The 24,020-nt window shown below is 38.2% G+C and overlaps 2 protein-coding genes across 5 annotated transcripts in view; one reads left to right on the forward strand and one right to left on the reverse strand.

The window, feature by feature from the left end:
- Positions 1–698: 698 nt before the first annotated feature.
- On the reverse strand, positions 699–2,013 carry LOC122667603 (mitogen-activated protein kinase kinase kinase 2-like). Its single transcript, XM_043863941.1, has one exon. It carries the CDS (start codon positions 1,871–1,873, stop codon positions 791–793), a length of 1,083 nt encoding a protein of 360 aa, XP_043719876.1. The 5' UTR covers positions 1,874–2,013; the 3' UTR covers positions 699–790.
- A 2,649-nt stretch (positions 2,014–4,662) lies between these two features.
- Positions 4,663–24,020, forward strand: part of LOC122667601 (histone-lysine N-methyltransferase ASHH3) — a 40,905-nt gene continuing 21,547 nt past the window's right edge. For all 4 annotated transcript variants that reach the window (XM_043863937.1, XM_043863938.1, XM_043863939.1 and 1 more), the window contains exons 1-6: positions 4,663–4,888; positions 9,556–9,609; positions 9,939–10,011; positions 14,789–14,921; positions 15,238–15,349; positions 20,466–20,565. In XM_043863937.1, coding sequence (XP_043719872.1) covers positions 9,994–10,011; positions 14,789–14,921; positions 15,238–15,349; positions 20,466–20,565 — 363 coding nt within the window. In that variant the 5' untranslated portion in view covers positions 4,663–4,888; positions 9,556–9,609; positions 9,939–9,993. The remainder of the gene's footprint in view (positions 4,889–9,555; positions 9,610–9,938; positions 10,012–14,788; positions 14,922–15,237; positions 15,350–20,465; positions 20,566–24,020) is intronic.

Raw genomic sequence — 24,020 nt, forward strand, 5'->3', positions numbered from 1 at the left:
ATCAGTTGTTTCATACACTGGTATCGTGGTACCGTTCAATCCCAATAGCTGCAAGGTTATGAAGCTCGAGAAGACCAGAGCGTGAATAGCTCACCACATCATCATCATCTTTGTGAAGATCTCTCATGTCAGTCACCCTTCTAAAACTTTTAAGTTCTCATGCGGCTTCTTCAACAGGATGGTTCTTCTCCCTGAGATGAAATTGGAGTTCTCATACGGCCATCAGCATGTTGATGTGTGGTCGGTTTTAATTTCCTCACATTGTCGCCACCTCCAACTGAAGAAGAAGAGATCTTTGCTTTCTTCGAATTATCTGTGGTTAGCAGAGAAATTGGTGTTTTCTTAAGTGAATAAGAGATTTGAAAAGGAAAAATCTAGGGTACAATTCATGATTTGCAGTTGCAAAAAGAATCCAGTTCATTCAGTGCCAGCATCTTAATTTTCAGATGGATGGTGTAATTATATTTGCCAAAACTAATTAATATGACAGCTGCTAATTTAAGTATTAAATTTAAATATCTATATTCTCATTTAGACATTAAAGAACCACTGATATAGGTCACAGCATTATTACTTTTAATAAAATGCTAGGAGCTGGCCCGGGTCCAGGTAATATTCTGGTTGAAAAAAAAAAAGGTCACAGCATTACTATTTTTCTGCTGCCTTCTCGAATGAACTATTAGAATGAACAAACTTGCTATCAGATTTCCACATTTTAACTGTAAAATGTACATCCAAATCCATCTTCGGAGATTTAAATTGTCCTACAACCTATATGCAACTGAAGTCCTTAACCTGATCTAACAGTAATCCAATTTTCTGTTGATTGCAGAGCGATCTCTCTGTGTTGCCTTCTTGCCGTTCTGTGTCTTCCACAACTTGATCTTGTAAGGAATGGAATCCTGCTTTGAAGCTCTTCCTTAATTGGAGAGACTGACTCATCTGACTCATAATCCTCTTGGTATAGTCCATCATCTAAGACACTTGTTGGGGAACAAGCATCTTTCTTGCACGAACACCGCCTTTCTGAATTCCCAGAGATAAATGGATGATGAAGTAATTCTTCACAAGTCCACCTCATTTTTGGATTCCTCTGCAAACATTTGGCCAAGAAATCCAACCCTTCATTGGAAAACTTGGTTGGTAACTCTGGTGTCTCATTGCTGCACGCAATATTGAAAACTGCAGCCATTGGATTCAAGTGCAGGTCGCCCCACGGAAGTCTCCCAGTTGCCATTTCAATGATGGTGCATCCCAAGGACCAAATATCTGAGGCAAAGTCCACTCCTTCATTTCTCAAAACTTCTGGTGCCATCCATAATGGTGTCCCACCAATAGATCCTAAGGAATTCTTTGAACCCTTGTCAAGTTTTGAAGAGTTCTGCCTCTTTGCACACCCAAAGTCTGCCAATTTGATGTTTCCTGATGAACCCAGGAGCACATTCTTGCACTTGATATCACCATGAACGATACCACACTTATGGAGATATGCGAGGCCCTGGAGGATCTCTTTGGTGTATGAACGAATCACAGTCTCATCTAGAGCGCCACCGAACTTCTCAACGACATTGGACAAACTTCCCCCAGCCATGAATTCTAGGAAGAGGTTAAGCTTTCTCTCCCCATTTGCCTCCTTGGAGAAATCTTTCCCAAGGCATCGGATAATGTAAGGAGAATTAAGGCTCTCTAATATGCGGGCCTCATTCTCCATAGATTTAAAACCTGCTTCTGATGAGGCCGATTTGACAACAAAGAGCTTGCCGGTGAATTTGTTCATGGCTAAGTTGACAACACCGAAGGAACCGGACCCAACTGCATTTCCCTTCACCCATTCTGTTCTCATAGGACAAGTGCTTGAACACTTCCCTGCCATTTCCTTTTTTTCCAAAAAATAGAGGAAAAGGGATGGAAAATTCTATTGTCAACCTTGAATTGGGTGAAGAAGCCCAACTCAGAACTAGAATTCAGTCCTTTCAAAGGCATACAGATTTCCAAGTTTTCTAAGATAGATTTGAAATTTACAGTTTGTTTAGAGTATCAAGCAGTGGGAAAAAAAAATGTTGGGTTGAACCAAAAAGGGAAAAACAGAGAACAAAGAATCTGAAATGTTCACAAGAAATGGTTGTTGATCAATATCACAAAATACCCAGAAAAAGAAATCTAACAAAAACGAGTTTAACAGTTTTTTTGGACATTCAGACGAAAAAGAACAAGGAAAAAAAAAAAAAGAAGAAGAAATCCAGAGAACTTTTCTAAAATAAGGAAGAAAACAGGGTATCTATTTTGGTAATAAAAAAATGTGCTACCTCATTCTCATCTGTTTCTTCTACAAGAAAAAAAAAGGTCAAATTACCGAAATCTTCCTCGTCGCTTGTAGAATCTGGAAAGTAAGACTTGAAGTACGGATTTCCAATAGTTTGGAAAGCCGCCTTCAGCGACTGACCCCCGGAATCCCTCCCTTACTGCAATTAGTGTTGGTGTTCTTCTTAGTTCCCTGAAATGCGTTCAAAAAGCAAATGGAGAGATGGAAGGAATGGATTATATACAAAGATAGAGAGAGGGTAACACCGTCGGTGTTCCTAATTTATTGGGAAGATTTCAGTTTTCTTGAGGTCTGATGGCCTGAAGAACTACAAATGAGGGTTTAATGCTGAACTGCCACGTGGATTTTCTACTGGTTTGTGGTTGTGGTTATGCCTTTCAGTTGCAAGAGGAACGGCAGGTGGTTGGGATTGGCAGTTATTGAACTGACGGTTATAACCAGTCATGGTTAAATTTGGTTTGTAAGAAGGGCATTTTGGTCAATTGAATTAATTTTGTGGTTTTTCAACATAGAATTGTACGTGAAAAATATGTACCCATCTTTTTAATGTATATTTCAAATAACTACGATCTTAAAAATGATGTACTGAGCATATACGAAGCCCATTTGAGGCATCTATCATGTAGATTGAAATTGAAATTCCTCACGGATTCTGTCTATTGATTGCTCGATCGGCCACTTCTTTGACCATCAGCATAGTGATGCTCTCAGTAACAAACGTTGCTTGTCCTGGTCTGCTGCTATGGGCTCATTGATAGATCCACCCGCACTCAGATCGGTCGCTCGTTCAATGGACCGTTAGTACAATTTAGAGCATTTAACCAATATAAACTCATATCACTTGGACATATCATCAAGTTACTTCAAATATCATGCCAAGTGAATCAAAGAAAGATCCATAAAAGTTACCAAAGGGCTAAGTCAAGGTTTATGATGAATATCAATCATTAGGTTCATTTTGGTTTAGTCATTCTATATTAATCATCACCTATCCTTAGGTATTCCAATTTAGATGATTAAATGAGCTTTGAGCACAATGTTTCTTTTCACTCTAGAATCATCTATGAACTCATACAATACAAACATATCCTAGGGACTCCTTCAAGCAAACATGAAATGCCCTCTAGATATCTTCAAGTTTTGGCTTGAACTGCTTGAATCTCATGGATGGCTAGGCTTGATCTTCTAGTTATGCTCTGCCACTCTGTGATGAAAGTCTCTTGAGTAGCTTGATATTTCCAATTTGATGCTTTGGCTCAAGTATATGCTTATCAATGCTTAAAACCCGAAAACTCATTATAACACTTGGAAGAGCAAATAGTTTTTTCATACACAAGATAGATTGTAAGTACCAAAACATATAAATCATTATGTTCATGATGGATAGTTTCCTATAAAGTCATAGATTATTTAGCAAGCAAACCCTTTTCTCAACATGTTCGAACATTCCAAAACTAACCCTAGATGGGCTTGGCCCAACCCAGTTATAAATTGGAACTAGTCTGGTTCATAATAGAACCAGCCAAAGCAGCAAAAATTGACATTCGACACCTCATGGTGGTGTTGACATTTAAATAGCCTGACAAAGTAGCAAAAATTGACATTCAACACCTCATGGTGATGTCGACATTTAAAGAGCCTGATTCGCCAATGAGATGCATTTGTTGTTTGACACTCTCTCACTGTTGAATTGTCTTCGAAAATGTAGAATGAAATTGTAAACATAGATCGTGTCATGTCCAAATATCAACAAACATAGGGAAATGTGTGTTTAGGGTAGTTTAAGTTTTTTTGATTTTTAACGTATTAAGGTATAGAGGGTATTTTCGTTTTCAAACTTCTAAATTGGATAATTTGGTCTTAAAAAAATGGTTGGGTGAGTATTAACTTTTAAAACTAAGGCAGTTAGTATGATGGACTAATTTACTTACTTTTAAAAGGCGAGTTCAGGGGGTGTCCCTATATTCCCACCCCCCCCCCCACCCCACCCCACCCCACCCCACCCCATAAAAAAAAAGGGTTTCAAAAATTAGTGAATCAGATTGATAATTGGCTGGGAACGATTCTGATTTTTGCCGTTCTAAATTGAAATATTCACCTTGGGATTCCTCCGATTTCTGTCCCTCCAAACCGATTATAGGGTTAATCGGACCGATTCCGATCCGATCTGAATCGGAATCTGCTCCGTCATCGATTCCTAATTTTAAAACACTGCCGCGGATCCTGTTTTCAAACTTGAGGATTACAACAGCAATTGTCATAAAATCAGAGGATTACAATGTAATTTACCCTAAAATTTAGATGATAGAAAACAAAACCTAAAGATTGCCTGTGTCTCCCGACCCCCGACTACCGACCACTCAGTCTAAACATTTCCCATCTTTTTTTCTCGCACTACACTGAAAAAGAACCCTAGCAGGCTTTCAGCACTCCGGTGAAGGCTTCAACTCCCGCGGTTTCTGTTCATACCTCTTCTCATTTCCTGAAATCAACACCGGAATTGATTCTGACTTCTTGAGTGGGTTTTTTCCGTGGATTCCGGCGACTAATCTTCTCCAATTTCCGGTACGCTTTGTGCATTTGCATTTTGTTTTATTTCTCATACACGAATCTTCACATCCACGGTGTTCCTTTGCATCTTTCGTTCTTAGCTTCAAATCTGCATTTTCAGAACCTTTTCCTCGAGTTTTTTTGAGGTTCAAATTCGAATATCTTGTTATTGATTCTTTATGCGGACTGCTGGTTTGGGTTGAGACTAATATTGGTTCTCTCCCAAATCAAGATCACTTCGGATTTCTAGTGAGTATTTTCTTTGGTACTAGAATTGTTAATTGATTTTAGGGAAAGAGAGCTCTGTGGGGGGGGGGGGGAGCGTGCACGCTGCGGCTAGACACAGAGGGGGCCAAATACCGACCTGCGACCTGTGAAAGGAGGAAATGCCCGCCGTGTTGATGCCTCCTCGCATTTCGCAGGGCCACCCTCCCCCACAAAGAACTCTTTCCCTTGATGTTCTTGTTTATTTACTTTATGCTTTTTTAGATGTAAAAATCGCATATCATCATCATCATCATCATCATGCATCAAGTATGCTTCCCACTCTAGCTTTTACTTTAACATCTTCATCTTTGGTATGTCAATTGCAAATTTGTTTGTGTGATTTGAAAGTAGGTACAAGGAATTGGGCTTAGAATATCTCTAGAGGATGCAGTAGGTCGTGGGTCTAATTCTGCTAATTACTCTTGATGCCTGTTCAGTAAATGTCCATCAGATTAGTCATATTATATTGGTTGATGTCCTGTTCTTTACATGTTATCTTCCAAAGGAGTTAATATAGGCCAGAAAATTAATATAAGTAATCTGTGGATCTCCTGACATGCTGGACTTTAATCTAATTAATAGAATTTTTTTTTGTGATTATAAAAGAAAAAACAAGTTTTGTAGAGGGATTCAGAACTTCAAATAGGGAGCAATGCTTTTGGCTAGTTTTTTGGATGAGTGGGAGCAATTTTGATACATATTTATGCATATACTGGCTATTTTATGCTCATATTAAAATATGCTGAGCCAATTTTTGGGCCATTTTGATATACAAACATTGAATTCCCTAACTAACCAGTTCCTGTTTTTAACTGAATTTTTACCCATTTTTTTTTGTGAATTTGCAAAATGAATCAGACCTGAGTTTCATGTTCTGGTTTATTCCTGCATTCTAGTTTACTGGCAATGCCCCAACGTAATCCACTGGACTGGACACAGACTCATTTCCAGTGTATTAGGACCAGTAAACTTGGAAATGGTGGTAGACGATGGACCTCTATGTTTGTATTCCTTGAAATTTGATTTTGAAACAAATAAACAGTCAAAATATAATGGCTGTTACTGTCATTTATGGTAGAACAGCCGTTGTCCTCCCACTAAGATGAATTTGATATTAATCGAAGATATTGATGTTCTTGAGACAAATGGACGGTAGAAATTGAGTGTTTCCCTCCTCTTATACATGTTCTGGTCATGTATAAATGCCTCCGCTATTTTCTTGATAAGAGGAGGGCAGCCCTAATTTCTTGATTGGGTGGCAACTGACAAGGGTGGGAACTGATAATTTAGTTCAAAGCCTTGAGGCTAGAAGGTCATGCTGATGGAAGGGGGACCCATCTTTTTGGTGGGACATCATGGAGATTAGGTTTCAGTGAGATAGACTCTCAAGGTTGTTTTATTAAATTCAGGTTCGTGAGATGTACTTAAATTGCTTAACCTCTATAACCAAACCATCTTTTATGAGTTTAATCATGTTAAAGGAAGAGTGAAAAAGTTTTTGCTTATTTTATGGTAGTCTGCAAAAGCTGAAAAGACAGTTAATGTGTTAACACAAGTCCAACAAGATTTAAATTAGTTTGAAATAAGGGTTATTGCTTTGTTTTAGTTATAGTTAGGGGATGGTATTAATGTAGTTGTCAAAATGATAATCCTAACTGAATTAGTGAATTTCGTTCCCACTTGTAGGTGGGTGGCCATATGATAAAGATAGAAACAGAAAAGGAGTAAAATTTTGTAACATACAATAGAAATACTATTACCATTCCCCAATCAACTAAAACAAAATATTTTAAATGAAATTGACTGGAACTGGGAGAAAGAGAGGATGCGACACTGATGATAGTGAATTGAAGAAAGAGCTCAAAATTTATAGTTTTATTCAGTTAAATTGTGAGTTGCAGGTATGAACTAAAACACCTAGGCAACGCCTAGGCGACGATGTGGTTTTCCAGGACCCAGGTGACAGCCGCCTAGTTGTTAGGGCACCAAGATCCCAAATTTCGTTGGAGAAAGGGTAAAAAAGTGGGGGGAAAGAGAGGAAAGCAGAGAAAAAGGGAGGAAAAGTGAAAGGCCACTGTTTCTGGAGTTGCAGTGGCAGCCACCACTGCCGGTGTTGTAGAAAAGAAAAGAAGAATTGCCGTGGCAGGTACTACTGCTGGAGATGCAGACCTATCCTGCTTCAACCGTTGCTGCCGGTCCCACTGGAACCACCACCACTGCAACTATTTTGACTTTGTAGGAGGATCCTGTTGATGTAGATCAAAGCATGAAGAAAAGGGCAGAAAATACTGTTCACGTGAACAGTGATGTGGGGGCAGATATGGACAAGTTGGTGGAGATTGAATGCAACTTTGAAGATTTTTAGATGACTTTCTAATTTATTTAGTTTCTATTTCAGTGTCCTTCCTTTTGTTTTAGAAGGCTGATATATAAGCCTTAGTAGTTTCTAATTCTAGTTAGTTTCTATTTTCAATAAGGTGCCATTGTCACTAGTTGCTAGGTTTAGTTGTGTCTATTTCCTACTTTCTATTTTAGGAAGTTTCTATTTTCTACCTTCTATTTTGTAAGCTTGCCTAAGCTATTAATAGGCCCCCCCTATTGTAAGGAAGGATCAGATTTGGAGAAAAGAATTTTCAGGCCTTGTTGCTATCGGTTATGGGAGAAATTCCTTGTTCAACAGCTGGGATAGCTGTGGGTGAGAGACCCAGGCTGAGAGATCCATTCCCCTTACCCCCTTCTCTTCTTTATCTTTTTCTCCTTTCTTCTTATCCTTCATGTTCTCCATTTATATGTAATAGAAAACAACAATAAAAAAAAGAGAGTTTTAGTTATTTAATTTGTTCCTTATTGTGTTGTTCCTGGCTGCAATTGATCTCCCGCTGGTTTCTCTGGTTCGAGGTCGACTCTTGCATTAGAACTCCACTTCTCTGCTTTCCTGTTCCAAAGAGGAAGAAGTATTGTATGAATAGGTTAGTTTAAAACAATATATATACATGATTCCCTTGTATTTTTTATTTTATTTATAAGTAAAAAAAAAAAGATTTTAATTTTTCATATAACCCCTTTCTGCATCTCTTTTGACATTAGGAACAAACTTTCCTCTATCTCCTCCCATTGTATTGATTCCCTAAGGAATAGGCATATTGTTGTTTCCTGGGGTCTTTCTCCCTCCTTTAAGTCCCTCTTACAGTCTAGCCTTGCTTTGATTATTTATTGTAATTTCTTCCCCCCTTTTGGGGGCCCCTGTTTTTTTCTTCTCGTTGGTAATGAATTATTTATTCACCAAAAAAAAATAAATTACATCTTCAAAGATTAAAGTTTTATATTTTACATCTAACCCCCTCCCTTTTGTATATGCACGCTTAGGCAACCAAGACGATGCCTAGGCACCCACCTAGGCAACAAGGCACTAGGCGCCTGGCCACCGCCTTGGGTTACCTTGTCATCGTGACAACTATGAAATAAAGTATAGAGAAATGAACAACTCAGCTAAAACTAGTACTATGAATACTGACCTGTTTGACTCCTGAGCAGTGAGCACAGAATTAAAAACTCAGAAACTCGAAGAACTTAAAAGAATAGAACAACTTTGAATCCACCCTAATCTTAAGAATATTCATCCCCTGCTGCCGTGAAGTCTGCATGGCAATTTAAGACAGCTAAATTATATGGCATAAAATATGCCTCCAAGTCTAGGGGTACATGTCTTCATATTGATGGTTTAAACTTGGGTTACAACTTACAAGTAATCTAAAGGACGTACCCAATCCACGATGCTCCCACCACTGTGGGGTCTGGGGAGGGGCAGATGTACGCAGCCGTACACCCGCTTCTCGGAGAGGTTGTTTCCCAATTTTATCAGAATTAAATACCATTGGGCTGGCCTTAGGAAGCCGTGGATTTCCCTTTTCGAATTTTGGCAATACCTGACTTGCCTGCATGGTCTGTGTTTGCAGCACCAACTTATGGCTACTTCATGTCAAGATATATTCTATTCCGAAGCCTTACTGTTCTTCCTGGGGGAGGAAGATTTCAGACTTTGTGATGGACTTAAAAGCTCAGCCAGTGTCTTGGACTACAAATTTTAAGTGCTGGAGGGGTCTCCTTCAGCATCCAACTCTGTCCATGTTCTGATACTCTTTTTTTTTGGGGGGGGGGGTGGGAGGTGGGGAAGAATACTGTGCATGTCCTACTCTCTCAGGCTCGAGTTTTAGCTGAGGAATGAGAAATTTTGACTATTGCCACATGATTGATGTATGCTAAGCATAAAAGAGTTTGTTATTCTTTTTCTTATTTTCCTCTGTTGGTTTAAGATTGATATGTTTTATTTGATTCCAGGAAACATGCATATTTTTTGAGTTCCTATGAACTTTAGCATTTACTAAAAATTGAAGCTCACACTTTGTCTTTTGCAGGTTACAAGTTTAAAATGAGCTTTCCTGCAATTTCTACCATGAAATTGTATAGCGGTAGACATTCAACTCCTTACTACATGGGTCATTAAAGATTTAATGATCGGTATCAAACCCTATATTGTTCTTGGGTGGTACTGATTTGGGCCAGTTTGGATTGGTTGATCAACAAATACAATTGGCTGATCCTGGGAGCAAAAACTGCATATTGCCAGTTGATCAGCCTATTCACTCTGTATATTGGATAAAATTAGTTGCATCTGATGTCAATTCAAGTCTAGCAACTTGGAATGGCATTGGTTGATTCTTTAAAACAATATTGGTCACACACCAGCATGTTGCCCGTAAACTAATCACCTTGTTGGTTTCATTTCCTGGATGTATAGTCAAATATTATGCAGTTTCTTAGTATCGTTGCAGTAGTTGAAGTTGGTTGAAGCCATGCCTGCTATAAAGAAGGTTGGTCAACAAGGTTATTTTTCCTAATTGAATAAATTTATTTCATCACATGAATACTTTTTTCGCTAGATTTATTCATTTTCTTAATTTCTGGAAGTGAGATATTTGAGGTCAAATGAGTACTTGAAGTACTCATTCTTTGAATACTTATGATGGTAGTTGATTATGTGATGGATTTGATTGAGCAGTATTTATGCTCTTGTTTAGACTTTCCTTAATGCTCAGGATTACCTATGTATCAATATATCATATAGTCAGTAATATCTAGATGGTCCCTTCATTTTTTATGGGTAAGAAATTCATTAATGGATGGTGCTCTAGGAGAAATGGAGTTCCCATTTGCACTAACAAGAGCTATGAGATGTGCTTTTTGTTTAATAAGGTTTTGGTGCTTTTCTCAAAAAGTCAAGAATTCCTGTCTCGATGTGAGACCTTTACAAAACTTGTGTGGCATCACCATCTTCTTTAGATGATAAATTTATACCAAACATTGAATTTGTGTGTTTACCATCTTCTAATGTATCAGCAATTTCTAATATGTATGTCACAACTTGAGAACCGGTTCTTACCATTGCAAGGTGCATTGTCAAAAATTGAGGAGGTGAAAATCATCTTGAACAGATCATTCCTGTTGTGCATATTGTGATCATTTAAATGGTCAAATAAAGTTCATTAAAGTGCTAAAAATTTTCAAGCTGTAATGCATAGATCAGATGGGTAAAAATATGATTTGATATAGTTTGTTAGCCCTTGTACTTGGGCCTAGCGCAACAGGAGCCTGATTTTGTTCCATTCGGAGGGATGATATGGCCAACCTAAACCATGGATAATTACGTCCTGCTTGGATTGGTCCAAACTTAAACATATGATGTACCTTGTATTGGACTTATCACATTTTTTCAGCTGTTATATCTTCTTATTCATTTCTTTACGTCTCAAAAATATTTTTCGCTCATAAAGATTAAGTATATATGTATTTTTTGACTCTTGATTTTGCCATGTGGTGAGCTCTATTTGGCTTGAAATTTGATGGGTGGATAGAGGCGAGCAGGTTTTACTTGTCTGGGTGCCAACAAGCTGCCATGTTGCATTTATAAACTGGCTGGTCTGCTAGTTTTGGACTCGTTGTTTAATAAACTTGCCACCACCTTCCCATAACAGTTATCAATCATGTCAAATTTTCACATAGGTAAGGAAATTTCTCATGGTATGTAATTTAGTCCTAGATTGGTAGAAGACCAACTAGGAGCCAGTAAACCAGGATCTGTTATGAACAGGTGAATCGGCTTGGTCAAAATAGGGTTTTTGGTGAAATTAGGGTTAGGGTTATGTCAAATCAAAGTAGGGGAGTTAAACAGTGAAGGTCCAGAGATGTTTTAATGGAGGGAAGTATGCTGATTTGAATTAACATCAATTTAAGGTTAGGGTTTTGGGTTTTTGGAAAGTGTAAAATAGGGGAATCTAGGTTTTAGAGTGGGAGGATGGGGCTGAGGTTTGGATCGAGTGCTATAGGGGCAGGGGTGGAGAGTTTGAACTAAAAAAAGGAGGGATTTTGCTGGCTGGTTTGGTTTGGGCAGAATTTAGGTTATGGGAATGTTGTTCAGTGACTGGGGTATGTTAGGGTTTTGTGGTTTAGAGGTTTAGGAGAAGAATGGAGGGTTGGGGATCTCTTCTACTTACTGTTGTTGCAGAAATTCTTTGGCAGCAGCTTGTTGGAAGTTGAAACTTGAATAAAAATTGTATCGTGGACAGAACTTGAAATAAAACTTGAAGATGAACCACCCAGGCTTTACTTCGCGAGGTGTCGATTGGATCAGACACCAATCTCACCAACGGACCACCTTGGCTTCACACCGCAAGGTGTCGATTGGATCAAACACCAATCCCACCAGCCTTGATCAAACACAAGACAATCTCCAATGGAGAGAACAAAATTGCAGAGCCGTTTGAGCAGAATTTTCTAAAACAGTGAGGTAAAGAGGAGCCCCACGGTTACCTTTATTTAGATTGGCCAAAGGCCTAAATTCCTATGCAGCCTAGGATTCCTAGGCTGTCTCTAAATACAATACACTCCCTCTCTAAAATTCGTGGAGAGGTGTGGACCCTAAAATACAACTTAAGTTAAAAAGATTTTATTCTAAAAAAAATTCTAAAATCACTTAAATTAGACCAGCGGTTCAACCGGTTCAATTTAAAACAATAAAACATGAAAATAAACTAAGTATAGAGCTAATCCCGTATGCAACCTATGTACCCCTATTTTTAGTCCATAAAAGTCTCCTATTACAGTGAAAACCTATGGGATCAAAGGCCCAACACATATATAACCCAACCCTAGACTTATTTCTAATAAAAGAAGCCCAATTTGGTGATAATCTGCATCAATATGTCCCTGATCCCCTAAACATGGGCCTTTAATCATCTTTGGGCTTTGTGGCTCTGAATTTTGACTATATGCAGAGCTGGGGTAATGTGGGTAATTGCTCCCCCAATTTCTCTAGAACTTTTATTTGCACATTACTAAAGTTACACATCACATACTCCGTGTTCGTTCTACTTATCTTAAAACATTTTGATTCCAAGGTTGATCTACATAACTCCAGTTTGGCAATAATTCCTGTTTTTGTCTCATTCTCCTGTACAATATCATCAGCAAAAAAACATACACCAAGGAACCTCATCTTAGATGTCCCTAGTTAAGTTATCCATAATCGCAAACAAATAAGGGCTTAAAGCTGATCCTAGATGTAACCCAACTGTAATTAGGAAATTACTACCTTGACCCCCACGTTTCTTACACTAGTCACCACACCATCATACATATCTTTAATTATGTCTACATAATACACGGCCATTGGTATTGATGGTATGATGATCCAGCACATCTTAAGATTGAAATTAGCAACGAACAAAATCCATGACCATTGGCTTTGATGGTACAATAATCCAGTGCATCTTAGGATTGAAATTAGCGACGATTGGCTTCCTTACATCCAAATTTGTGGAGGAAGACGAAAATCAACCGTTTTGATCTCCTTATGAACAATGTCAGGTTATCTTTCCGATGGGAATATGTTTTTGGGCTCCACATCGTCAACTAGACCATTAGTTTTTTCCTCTGCTTTAATCCTGTCATCGGAATCATAATTGGGTTTATCTGGATCAGGAGGAATTGAATCATAATATTCCGCTACGATTCTTGGTCGTATACATTCAAATATAAACAGCCTTATCATACTCTCTTGGAGTGCACGAATATCATCTTTCATCGAAAGTAATTAGTATCAGGTTCTGCTCTGATGGATCTGATTGGCCTGCGGTTAATCGGCCCACTAATAGTATGAAGAGATCCTGATCTAACAGCTAGATATGGGCAGAGTTGAATCTAGATCTAATGGTCAAATTTTAATATTGGCAACTACAAGATCTTAACAACTAATTTTCAGAATTTGAAGCAGTCATAATTAGGAAAGTATTTGAATTTAATGAGGTGGAATGGAGGAGAGAAAAAGGATCGATGGGTATTATACTATTATTATGGAGATAAAATAGGGGAGAAACGTCCTAAGATTAAAGCTCATGTAACTAGCATCGATGTGAGCATAAAAAAAGGAAGGAAGATAAAGAAATTAGATGGAAAAAGGGAAGTGGTCGATGGATGGATTGATGAGAGGGGAAAGAGAAGCTTTTCTATAAAAAAGGATTTGAAATTGAAGCAAATCATTAGAAGAGCAAGGGAGGCTATCAACTAGAAGGAAAAAAAATAGAAATAGAAGGGAAAATCTTCCTACCGTGGAGGGGGGAGAGAGATATAGTAGGTGAGAGAGAGCGAAGGAGAAAGAAAGGAAGCCAGAATTGGGGGGGGGGGGGGAAGGGAGAGTAGAGAGAGAAGTAGGTGGAGAAAGATCTCTTACCAGATTGCGAGAGAAAATCGGGCCTGCACTACCCTTCCATGTATGTCCATCCCCCCTTGTAGTAGTTCCGTGCACCTCATCTTAGTCCCACATTGTTCAATGGTTTGCTTTTCCATGTGGCCAACTCTATTTAGATTGAAACTTGACATGTGGGTAGGGAACTTTGGGGCCTACCTGTCCATAAAATTTGAGTCCCATTTGACCTGCCACATGGCAGAACTAGGTGCCCGTTAATGAGATTCCATCCTAAACTGCCATTTAGAAAATCCAGGTCTGTAAAATTGTATTTTCATAAAAGAAAATAAGAATAGAACAATTAGAGATAGATTGAGGGCAACTTCAACCTCTTGACTTCATCAATCAAGGTGGATTCTTCATTTTGTTGAAAAACAAATGCTTTATTATCTTTTCGTATAATGTTTATGCATTTTTATAATTGTGTAACTAGTCATAATTTAAAAAACTGAGCAGTTTGTTAACCTTATTGAATGTTGTAAAGTGAAATCTTGAATTAACGGTCACTGGGAAATCTTTGCTGTGCTTAAAATTTTAATTGTATGTTGCAAATAGATTTGAACTAGTGGAAGCATGTAGAAAGAAGGCTATTATACCTCCCCTGCAGCAGTGAAAAGAAAATACTGGCTCCACCCACTGCTGTTGACTATCTCATGTGTATCTGTGTGCTTGTCTCCAAAACGAAAAAGAAGAAAAATTGGCATTTTGTACATGATTTTCTTTTATTCTTCAAGACATTGTTATTTTGGAGAAATTTGTTCATGGATCTTTGTATCTCGTGTAACTCTATTTTGTGTATTGGTGATTGGTTTTACTTTCTCAGCATATTTTTTCTCTTTGACCATCAGAATGACTGCAGCAGTGAGGGGCATATATTCAACAATTTACTGAGGGAGATTGGTGGAAGCCCTGTTGAGTTTCAACTCCCAGACTGGTTGAAGAAGCGGAAGCCTACACCACTCTACACTTATATAAAGCGCAGTATCCTTTAAACCAGATGTGTTAAAGTTACATGCCAAAAAAGATTTCATGGTTGAAACTTTCTTAGAAGTAACCATAGCCTCTTCTAACATTACTTCAGTATTAGTTTTGGTCACCATTTCCTTTGTGAGCATTAAGTCATGTTTCAAAATAATCAATGGTTCAAGTATTTGATTTTTTTTTTTAATCTTCGGATGCTTGGATGCTTGTATATGGAATTTTCACTGTCACTGATTTTTCAGTTTGAAACGTTCATTTTTCATGATTTATTTTCCTCCCCGACTGTTTAGCTTTTGTTAATATTAACTCGAGGAAGATATATATCTCACAAAAAAGGTCAAAAGGCGCCTCGAGGATGATGGCATATTCTGTTCCTGCAGCCCATCATCAGGTTCTTCTGGTGTGTGTGGTAGAGATTGCCACTGTGGGTAGGGATTTCTTGGTCAAGAGTAGTTTGACTACTATTATTTGAAACTGATTCTTATTTTTCATCCGCAGCCAAGTGTTATATAAAATCTTCATTTCTCTTGTTTTTCAATTTTTACTTGTGATGGAAATCAGATTAGAATAACTAAAATGCAAGGGGCACTGTTGTGTGTTCTGATTCTTCTAGTGACAGCTTGTGACTATTGCAGTGACCACAGCATGCTTAATTGACTGTTTCTCTACCTTCTTGATCATTGCATCACAAGTTAGAACGACAAGCCGCATTGTGCATTAAAGCTTGGACGATGAATGCCAAATTATTGAAAGATACAGGATTTGAACCTGTAACGTGTACCTAAGGGCTAGAGAAAAAGATATAAAATCTTTGTGAGTGTCATGGTTTCATACATTGGTATTGGATCATTTGGATTACCTGATCCAGGTCGGTAATGTCCTGGAATGATCCGATCTGGGATGGGAGTGGATAAGCGAATGATGCAGATCTGAAGATTTATTCAAGGAAGAAGAAGACCAAGAGAGGGGGCCAAACCGTGGCATAGTAGCTACTGTTTTCTTGCTGATTTATATGCTTTCATGCTTTCTAAGTTTTAAGTTAAAAAAATTGAGTTCACACCACGTACACACATTTGAGTGTTTGTGTTTTGCATTGAGTCGGCTAGTGGGGATTTCCCACTCCAAGTCCAACTCCAGTTTTATGTTTTTGAGTTATAAACAAGAACTGTGTGTGGGGGACTTCTGAAATCTAAGAGCTCCTGCTGCTGCAACTTGTCTTCTTTGTGAAGATCTTCCTTGTGTTTGATCAAGGTGAAGGAGTTGGGGTTTGATGCGACTGATACCTTGCGGTGTGAAGCCCTGGTGGATCGTTCTTTTATTTTTGCTCCTACTACTTCTGGTTACGTGTTCTTGTTTCTATTTCTTGATCATAGCCATTAACAAGTAAGATCTTAATTTTCTGCAACTAAAACCCTTCGATTCTACTTTCATATAATTTTTTTTAACTAAGCAAAACCAGCCACTCGATTGATTTGAAATTCTTACCATGCCTTCATCATCCCTAGAATAGAAATTGATTCAATTTTGGCCTTTGTTCTAACAGTCGGATTTGAAGATATTTCTATTATTCCCATTCTGCCCCTACCACCATTAATACACTGTTTTCAGACCAACTTATATCTGATTCGGATTTCATGCCCAGATTAGGCTAGTGATTTCAAACTACATTACTCCTGAAACGTGTGACCTAAATCCATCTTCTTAACCCTAAACCAGTACCTAAATTTTCCCTTAACCCTCAATCCTACTGCTACTAGGATTTGATCATAATTTCAATTCTAACCATCCGAAATAGGCTGAAACTTCCGGCAGACCTTCCCCCTACCATTCCTCCATTCGATAGAAATCCTTCACCTTTTCATCCATCCAATTTTCTGTTATCTCAGATCTCCCTATTTCTGAACTTATCCTTTGATTGTTGGTCTTGGTTTTGGCTATTGATTTGAATTCTCAAACCAGTACTACATTATGAATTATATTTGTAATTTTTTCTATCCAGATTGTTCAGATTTCCCAGCGACAATCCAGACTACAACACGGATCTTGAAAACCTTGGAAAGTTCTGAATGATAGCGGCAAAGTTACATAAATGATCATACACCTGTCCTTAACAAAATTCTCCCAGCTTTTATCCTTGAATTCCAAATAAGGTTGGACAGTGGAGGATTGGGCAGGCTGGAAGGGTGGCCCAACGCCCGACTTGAAGTTTAGGGTGAACTGTGAAGACACAGCCTGGCACAACCTGACCTTGGGTTTGAGCTTCCACAGCCCAAGCCTAATGTAAGCAAAAAATTTCTAACCCACAGCGAGGCCAAAGTTTTCTGATGTTATGTCAGGCACAATTAGGTTTCCCCAGATTTATAGTTCTTTTCATTACACGAGTCTAAAAGCTTGTAGAGACTCTTTGATGCAGTTACTTGGTCCTATAGGGGCATAGGAGGGGATAATTAGTAATGTCCTTTTATTTTTATTCATGTTGATAGAGTTGTATGAAGGTAAGAGTCTAATTAGATTTGAATTTGTTTTCTGTTGTAGATTACGATTGAGTTGAGTCAGTTTTCTATTCTAGTTTGGATTGTTAGATTGGAATGGAGTTGAATTAGTTTTAAAGAGTTTGGAATGGAAATATCTTCTCTCTTGTCCCTTGAAACCAGTCTTTCCTCCCCTGCTGCTCCTACTTTTCTCTTTTTCTTTCGTCCATCGATTCCTCCTTGTTTCTCTTTTATCTCTAATGCAAACTCGACCTCGAACTAGGGAAGAATCAGTGGGAGATCGATTGCAGCAGGATCAATAAAATAGGGAGAACAAAATTGAATAACTGAAATTTTTATGTCTCTATTCTGATTACATATGAAAAAAGAACATAAAAGGGTATGGAAGAAGAAGAAGGGGATATGAAGGGGGATAGGAGACTCGCTCAGTCCAGGGTCTCTCACCCACGGCCTATCACCATTGCTGCATCCCACAGCCATTGCCTCTCACAGCTTCAAGCCATATTTTTTTCAATCTTCAATCGTCCCCTGTATTCAGCCTTGCTCCTTATTTATATAGAAGAATGGGTAACAAAAATAGAAAGTGTTTGTTAACAAGTAGCTTACAATCAAAATAGAAACTTTCTATAAAAATCTAGCTGCCATCAATCAAAACAGAAACTTCTATTTTAGAGAACAAAATAAAATGGTAACAAACTGAAATTAGAAGCTACCTAAGATTCTATTGCAATGAAATAAAATTTACTTTCTAAAACTGAAAATAGAAACTAAACTATGACAGAATTAGGATAGAATCTTTGTCCACTTGATGGGCCCACAAGATCTTCTAAAAAGCTTCCCCACATAAGGCAAATATGGGCCGTGACACTGTTCACGCGAACAGTACCATGAACAGTGTTTTGGTCTTTCCCCCCCCCTTCATATTTCGATCTACATCAATCTCCCATATTCTCGCTCCTTTCTTTAACTATCGCAGGTACTGGACTGAGGAACCAGCAAGTCCCTGCTCTGTTCTGGACGACTCAACAGCCCCATCTATAACAGCTTAGATCTCCTTCATTCCACCGCTTTTCGTGTTAAGATTTGGGGTGGAAGTATCTCTGGTATAGCGAACCATAATCGGGCTATTGAACCCGGGTTCGCATCACTATTGAATAGTACTAATGTAAAACTGTAACATGTATGGACTGATTATAACATTAGGATTATGTTAATCCAGCATATAAGAAAAACATAATATGAGATACATTGTGAGATATCTTGTTGTTGTATCATTATGTTGTACTTTCTTCCTATTTATAAGTTAATTTTTAGTTATCCCAAAAAAAATCACTATATTTGTAACCATTTAGCTCATAATCTAAGGTTAATAATGTTTCTCTAAAATGTCATACTCCCTCCGTCCTGCAAAGACAGTCCTTCCCTTTTTGCCTATCCCATATTGTTTTTCCATCACATAAATTAAGTAATAGGTTATTAGAAAATTGAATTTATCACATGAGCCCTTGCATTTATTACCAATTTGGTTTCAAATTGGACAGCGGGAGTATATAAAAGGAAGGGGGTGGGGATTTGTTTCCAAGCTCTTGTTTCTAGCTTTTTTGGTTAATCAAGAGTTCAAGGCCTCCACCTGAGCTCCGCCAACTGTAACCATTCTTGAATTTCTTAAACCAAGACAGCCGCAAAAGTTGAAACTAGTTCGTTTTTTTTTTTTTGGGAGGGATGTGTATGTTTCATGTTGGACCATGACAAGGAGACCCACATCCGCATAAATTCTGGAAACCAGTTGATGATTCTGAACCAATGCTAGAACTGTAAATTCAGCAACTTAGATAAATAAGGAGAAGATGCTTGCAGGTTATGAAGGTTAGAAGAAAAAGCACATATGGGAATTTGTGAAACTCATCAATTCAAAGAAGGAATTGGATTTAGAGATTTTAGAAAGAAAATCAGAAGTTCAAATTAAATAAATTAGACATCTATAATTATAAAAAAAAAAGGACTTCTATGAGGAAAGGGGCTTCCCATATAGCCAGCCTAGTCTAATGAGTCCCTGATTCACCTTTGGAACGGCAAGGGAGTCTTTGAATTACTAGGTGGGGCTTGCTCATTGACTACCTTCTGTACAATCCTTAAAAAAGTAGTAATTTTATGTAGAAATTGATGTGCAAAATCTCACCAAAACTGGAGATGAATAGAGGGGTGCAATATGTACTTGTGTGTAGAAATGTTAGGGCAAGGCAGGGGTATAATAAGGTCATAACAGAGGCTGTAAAACTGAGAAGTATTGATCAGAATCTGGGGGAAATAGGAACAGAAACCTAACCCTTGATTTCAGGTCAATATGAGAGGTAATGCTAGAGACAAAATTTGATACGACTAAAATAGCTCAAAAAAGAGTGTTGATACTATGGATTAAAAGATATAAACCTGAACTGTTTACGACTGAAACTGAACTAGAAAGTAGAAGATTAAGAAGAATAGTAGCAAGTAGCAACAGAACAAAACATTGATCAACCAGGCCGTGGCCCTGGGAATTTAACCATAAAGTCTCAATCAAACACCATCAAAATTGAATATTTCTCATGCAACTAAAAAAGAAAATCCTTCTGTAGACTGCTAATCAAAACTTGGACTTAAAAAAAAGAAGTAGAATCCTAATGCTGGACTGAACTTTAGAACTCCTATTGTATTAGGAAATAGAAAAAATACAAATAAAAAATAATATTCCCGTACAGAACCATAGATCTCGTTATATGGGCTTGTAATTGAAGCTTAATACAATAAATAACCCACAATTAGATGACAACGAGCCCATAGAACCCATCAACTCCTCAAAATAAGGTCTAACCAGGCCCAATTTAACTTGTTCCTGCATCAATAGGTCAAGTGGAAAATGATTGCCAAAATGATCTGATATCTAAATTCCTTATTTCCTTTAGAGTAACTTATTTTGATGTTATTTGTATAGGATATTCTATGAACATTAGTTCTGCCAGTTTCTATGCTGATTATAAAGTTTTTTTGTGAATTATGTCACTGTCTTGTATAGGATGCTACTGTCTTGCTGCTCTTCAAGCTGTAATTGTGGGAGTTCATGTCTGAATAAATCGTTTCAGCACCGGCCTGTAAAGAAGGTGAAATTAGTGAAGGTATGGTTTCGCGATGATGTTTCTAATCACATTGTTTATATAATGTATTCGGAAGAGAACAAAATTTATTAGTGTGCTCAAGTGGTGACAACATTATGTATTACTTTTATTACATAATCTTTGGGAACACTACTAATATTTCATGCTCAACTGTCTGGAACAATGACAAGTCTTTCTTTTTTTTGGGGGGGGGGGGGCATGGTACAGTTCACCCCCTTATCAATGAAAGAAAATATATTTTTGCCTTTCAAGTTCCATATTTTCAAAATTTTAAAAATGGATTATAGAGATGTAAATACTCACAATTGCTAATACTTCATGTAGCTGAATGACTTTGTTGAGATGGATGAGTGGTAAAACTACTACAACAACAACTCAGCCTTATCCCAACTAAATGGGGTCGGCTACATGCATCCTTACCCTCCAATCAACTCTGTTCAAGGTCATACTTGATACAAGGCCTAAGCTATGCATGTCTTTCCTCACCACTTTTCTTAGAGTCATAGACTCGAGTGGAGAAAGAGGGCTAGGCCCAGGAGGGCTTTCAGGGACAGGGGAAGACGGGTGGATTATAGAGCTAGGGGCGGATGCTGCGGATCTAAGGTGTGCCTGTAGAGATTTTTAGATTTGCCCCTGTTTCTTTTAGCTCCTTCAATACGAATCAAATCACTCCTTTGTACTGGAGCATCCAAACGACTTTCTCGTAGCTTATCATGTATCAGAGCTACTCCAAAATCAGCTCTAATATTATCCTAGTTTTGCCACACACCCATCTCAACATCCTCATCTCAGCTACACAAAGTTTATCTATATGATGCTTCTGAACTACCCAAAATTCCGGACCATACATCATAGCCAGTTGTATGACTATCTTATAAAAATTTCCTTTAAGTTAATACATCGATCAAATCACACTCCAGACGCACCTCTCCACTTCATTCATTCTATTTTAATTCACTACCATGATCCCCAACAGTTCTTACAGTAGTCACCACACCATTATACATATTTTTAGAGATGTCCACATATTTATTTGAAACACTTCTCTTCGCTAGTACTTGCCAGATTAACTCTCTAGGGACTCTGTTATCAGCTTTTTCTAGCTCAAGAAAGACCATATGGAGATCCTTGCAATCCCTAAATCTTTCTATGAGTGGTACAACTGGAAAAGATAAGATATGGAATGTACACATGTTATTTAGGATTAGCTCTTGTACATGATATATTGATAGCAGGGTTCAAAACTTTGGTGGGAAAGGGCCATTTTGTCCCCTGCCGAGACTTAAATGTTTCAAAAAATGTGTAAAATCGGGGCAAAATTTATTTCATTTAACTTAAATTTACGAAAATGGCCATTTCGTGGCCTGAAGAGTGAAACTTTGCCTTTAAACATCAAGAAGTTCCCATTCGATTATGTACAGACGTACAGTACACTTGCAGACATAAACTTAATAATATAAGAAGAATAAAATTACCCCCCAAAAGACTAGAATACCCCCACGGTATTCTGGAGTACATATTCCAACAAGCATGAATACACATTTTTGGATCATTAGATTGGGGAAAAAACCCCAAAGACCTTCTTTGGCTTTGGACACTGTTTCTAGTATCTACCATATCCTAATGTATCTGTAAACAAATTGCATCCCATGGGTACGGTTTGGCGTTACCTGAACGGAGATGGGAACGTAGCGGAAATCGATCTCTAACAGGGTGTAATCATTACGAGCTCCACGATCTTCTTCAACTTCTAGATATCTTGGTAGGTTTCTCCACATAGAAATCCACACCATAAAACCTTGGGAATTGATGGAATCCCACAGAGAACACAATGACTTGAGGAACAAGAATGAGAGTGAGAGAGAGAGAATTCACAACTTAGCTTCGGGTTTTAGGAGCTGAGAATAGGAGTATATATAATCAGCCCCCCTCCCCCGTATAGTATCCCACTAGGAATAAGACACATGGGAGGGAGACCACTCAAAGTGACTGACCTACCCAGGCGAGTCGTGCGTCCCGCGGCTGCCCTCTCGGGTGGCCTCCCCGGACCGGGTTATACCCGGTTTCTTAACTTTGGTTAACATCTTCCATTCACTCTCACAGTGCCAACTAACTCAAACGTTCTCATATCTCAAAAGTGGAACTCTCCATACAGGAAATGTGGTGTGCGACCTAATGAGATAAAACGAAGGTAGAAATACTATATAAGCTTCCATCTGACCAATAAAGCAATTCACTCACTAATAATCTCGAAATACCCCAAAGGATCCAACTACACCAAATTCAGCACTCTTGAGCCCTCATGATGAGCAGTGCTAACCCCTTTCATGTATTGTACTCATGACTACGTCGATCACAAATACGACAAGTCGCTCAGGCAATGAGTCACAAAACAAAGGTGCATCATATTCAAATATTAATTCTAACGCACATGCAAATAAATGTGTCCCCTACACAAGTACCATAAAAAGGATCTCCATCCCATAAAAAAAATACATATTCATTTCATGGGTTGCATCGATGGAGATTGACAATGAATCCCTAATGGAGCAAGTCACTTGAGGTCAATACCATCACGGGAGGGTGTTTGGTAATACTCAATTGAGTGGGAATATCTCAAAAAAACCTTCCCAATCAACATGTGAAAAAATTATGGGAGAGATGAGATACCATAAAGAGTAACACATTTTCCAAGGAGACTTTTATCACTTTTATAGACAGGTAAACACAGACCCAAATAAACACTCAGTTAACTATGGTCTGACTTTGGACTTCTTGTATTCCCTGTGACTCTTATTACCATGTATTTTCTAATGCCCATTTAGAATATAAAGACTTGAAAAAAACATCTCAAAGGTCATTCTCTACTTGGACATAGTGGGCTTGGACTTCAATTAAATGGGCTTTCTGTGTTGGGTCTACATTGAACCTGGGCCTGCTGTAATGTGCTTGGTTCATTTTTGAAACTGGGACCCCATATGGTGGGCTTGAGATTGATTGGGCTTTTCTTGAGTGCATCATTGTACCTATCTATGCAATGGTAGGAATTGCCCAATCGTCCTTTCACGTGGCACAAATGATGAGCTGTGTAGGAGAACTTCCTCTGGTGAGTCCTCTAGAAGAAGACCTTTTGCTGATTTATTTTTCTATTTGGGGAATGATTCTCTAATCTAAACATGTGCTTGTGTTCAACTTCTAGTGTGATTGCTCAAGTCTCCTTATTTTTTCCCCTTTGAATATTTTTTTTTGGGTTTCTATTCTTTTATTAAATCCAATTGTTTGCATAAGTGTGCTCCTGTTTGATCTCCTATTCTGACCACCACAACTAGGAAGGCTTGCTAACTGGAGAAATTTAATATTTTTCCTCCTGACCAACATGAAATTCATAAGGCTGTATTTTTGGGGACAAAAGAAAAGAATTGGTTTCTTCTTGACTTGTTTGGTTGATGTAAAAA

This window comes from Telopea speciosissima, chromosome 7, assembly GCF_018873765.1.
Source record: "Telopea speciosissima isolate NSW1024214 ecotype Mountain lineage chromosome 7, Tspe_v1, whole genome shotgun sequence".
In the NCBI taxonomy this organism is placed as follows: domain Eukaryota; kingdom Viridiplantae; phylum Streptophyta; class Magnoliopsida; order Proteales; family Proteaceae; genus Telopea; species Telopea speciosissima.

Excerpts from the sequence above, each read along its gene's own strand:
- LOC122667603 (XM_043863941.1), bottom strand. The coding sequence starts at position 1,873 with ATGGCAGGGAAGTGTTCAAGCACTTGTCCTATGAGAACAGAATGGGTG.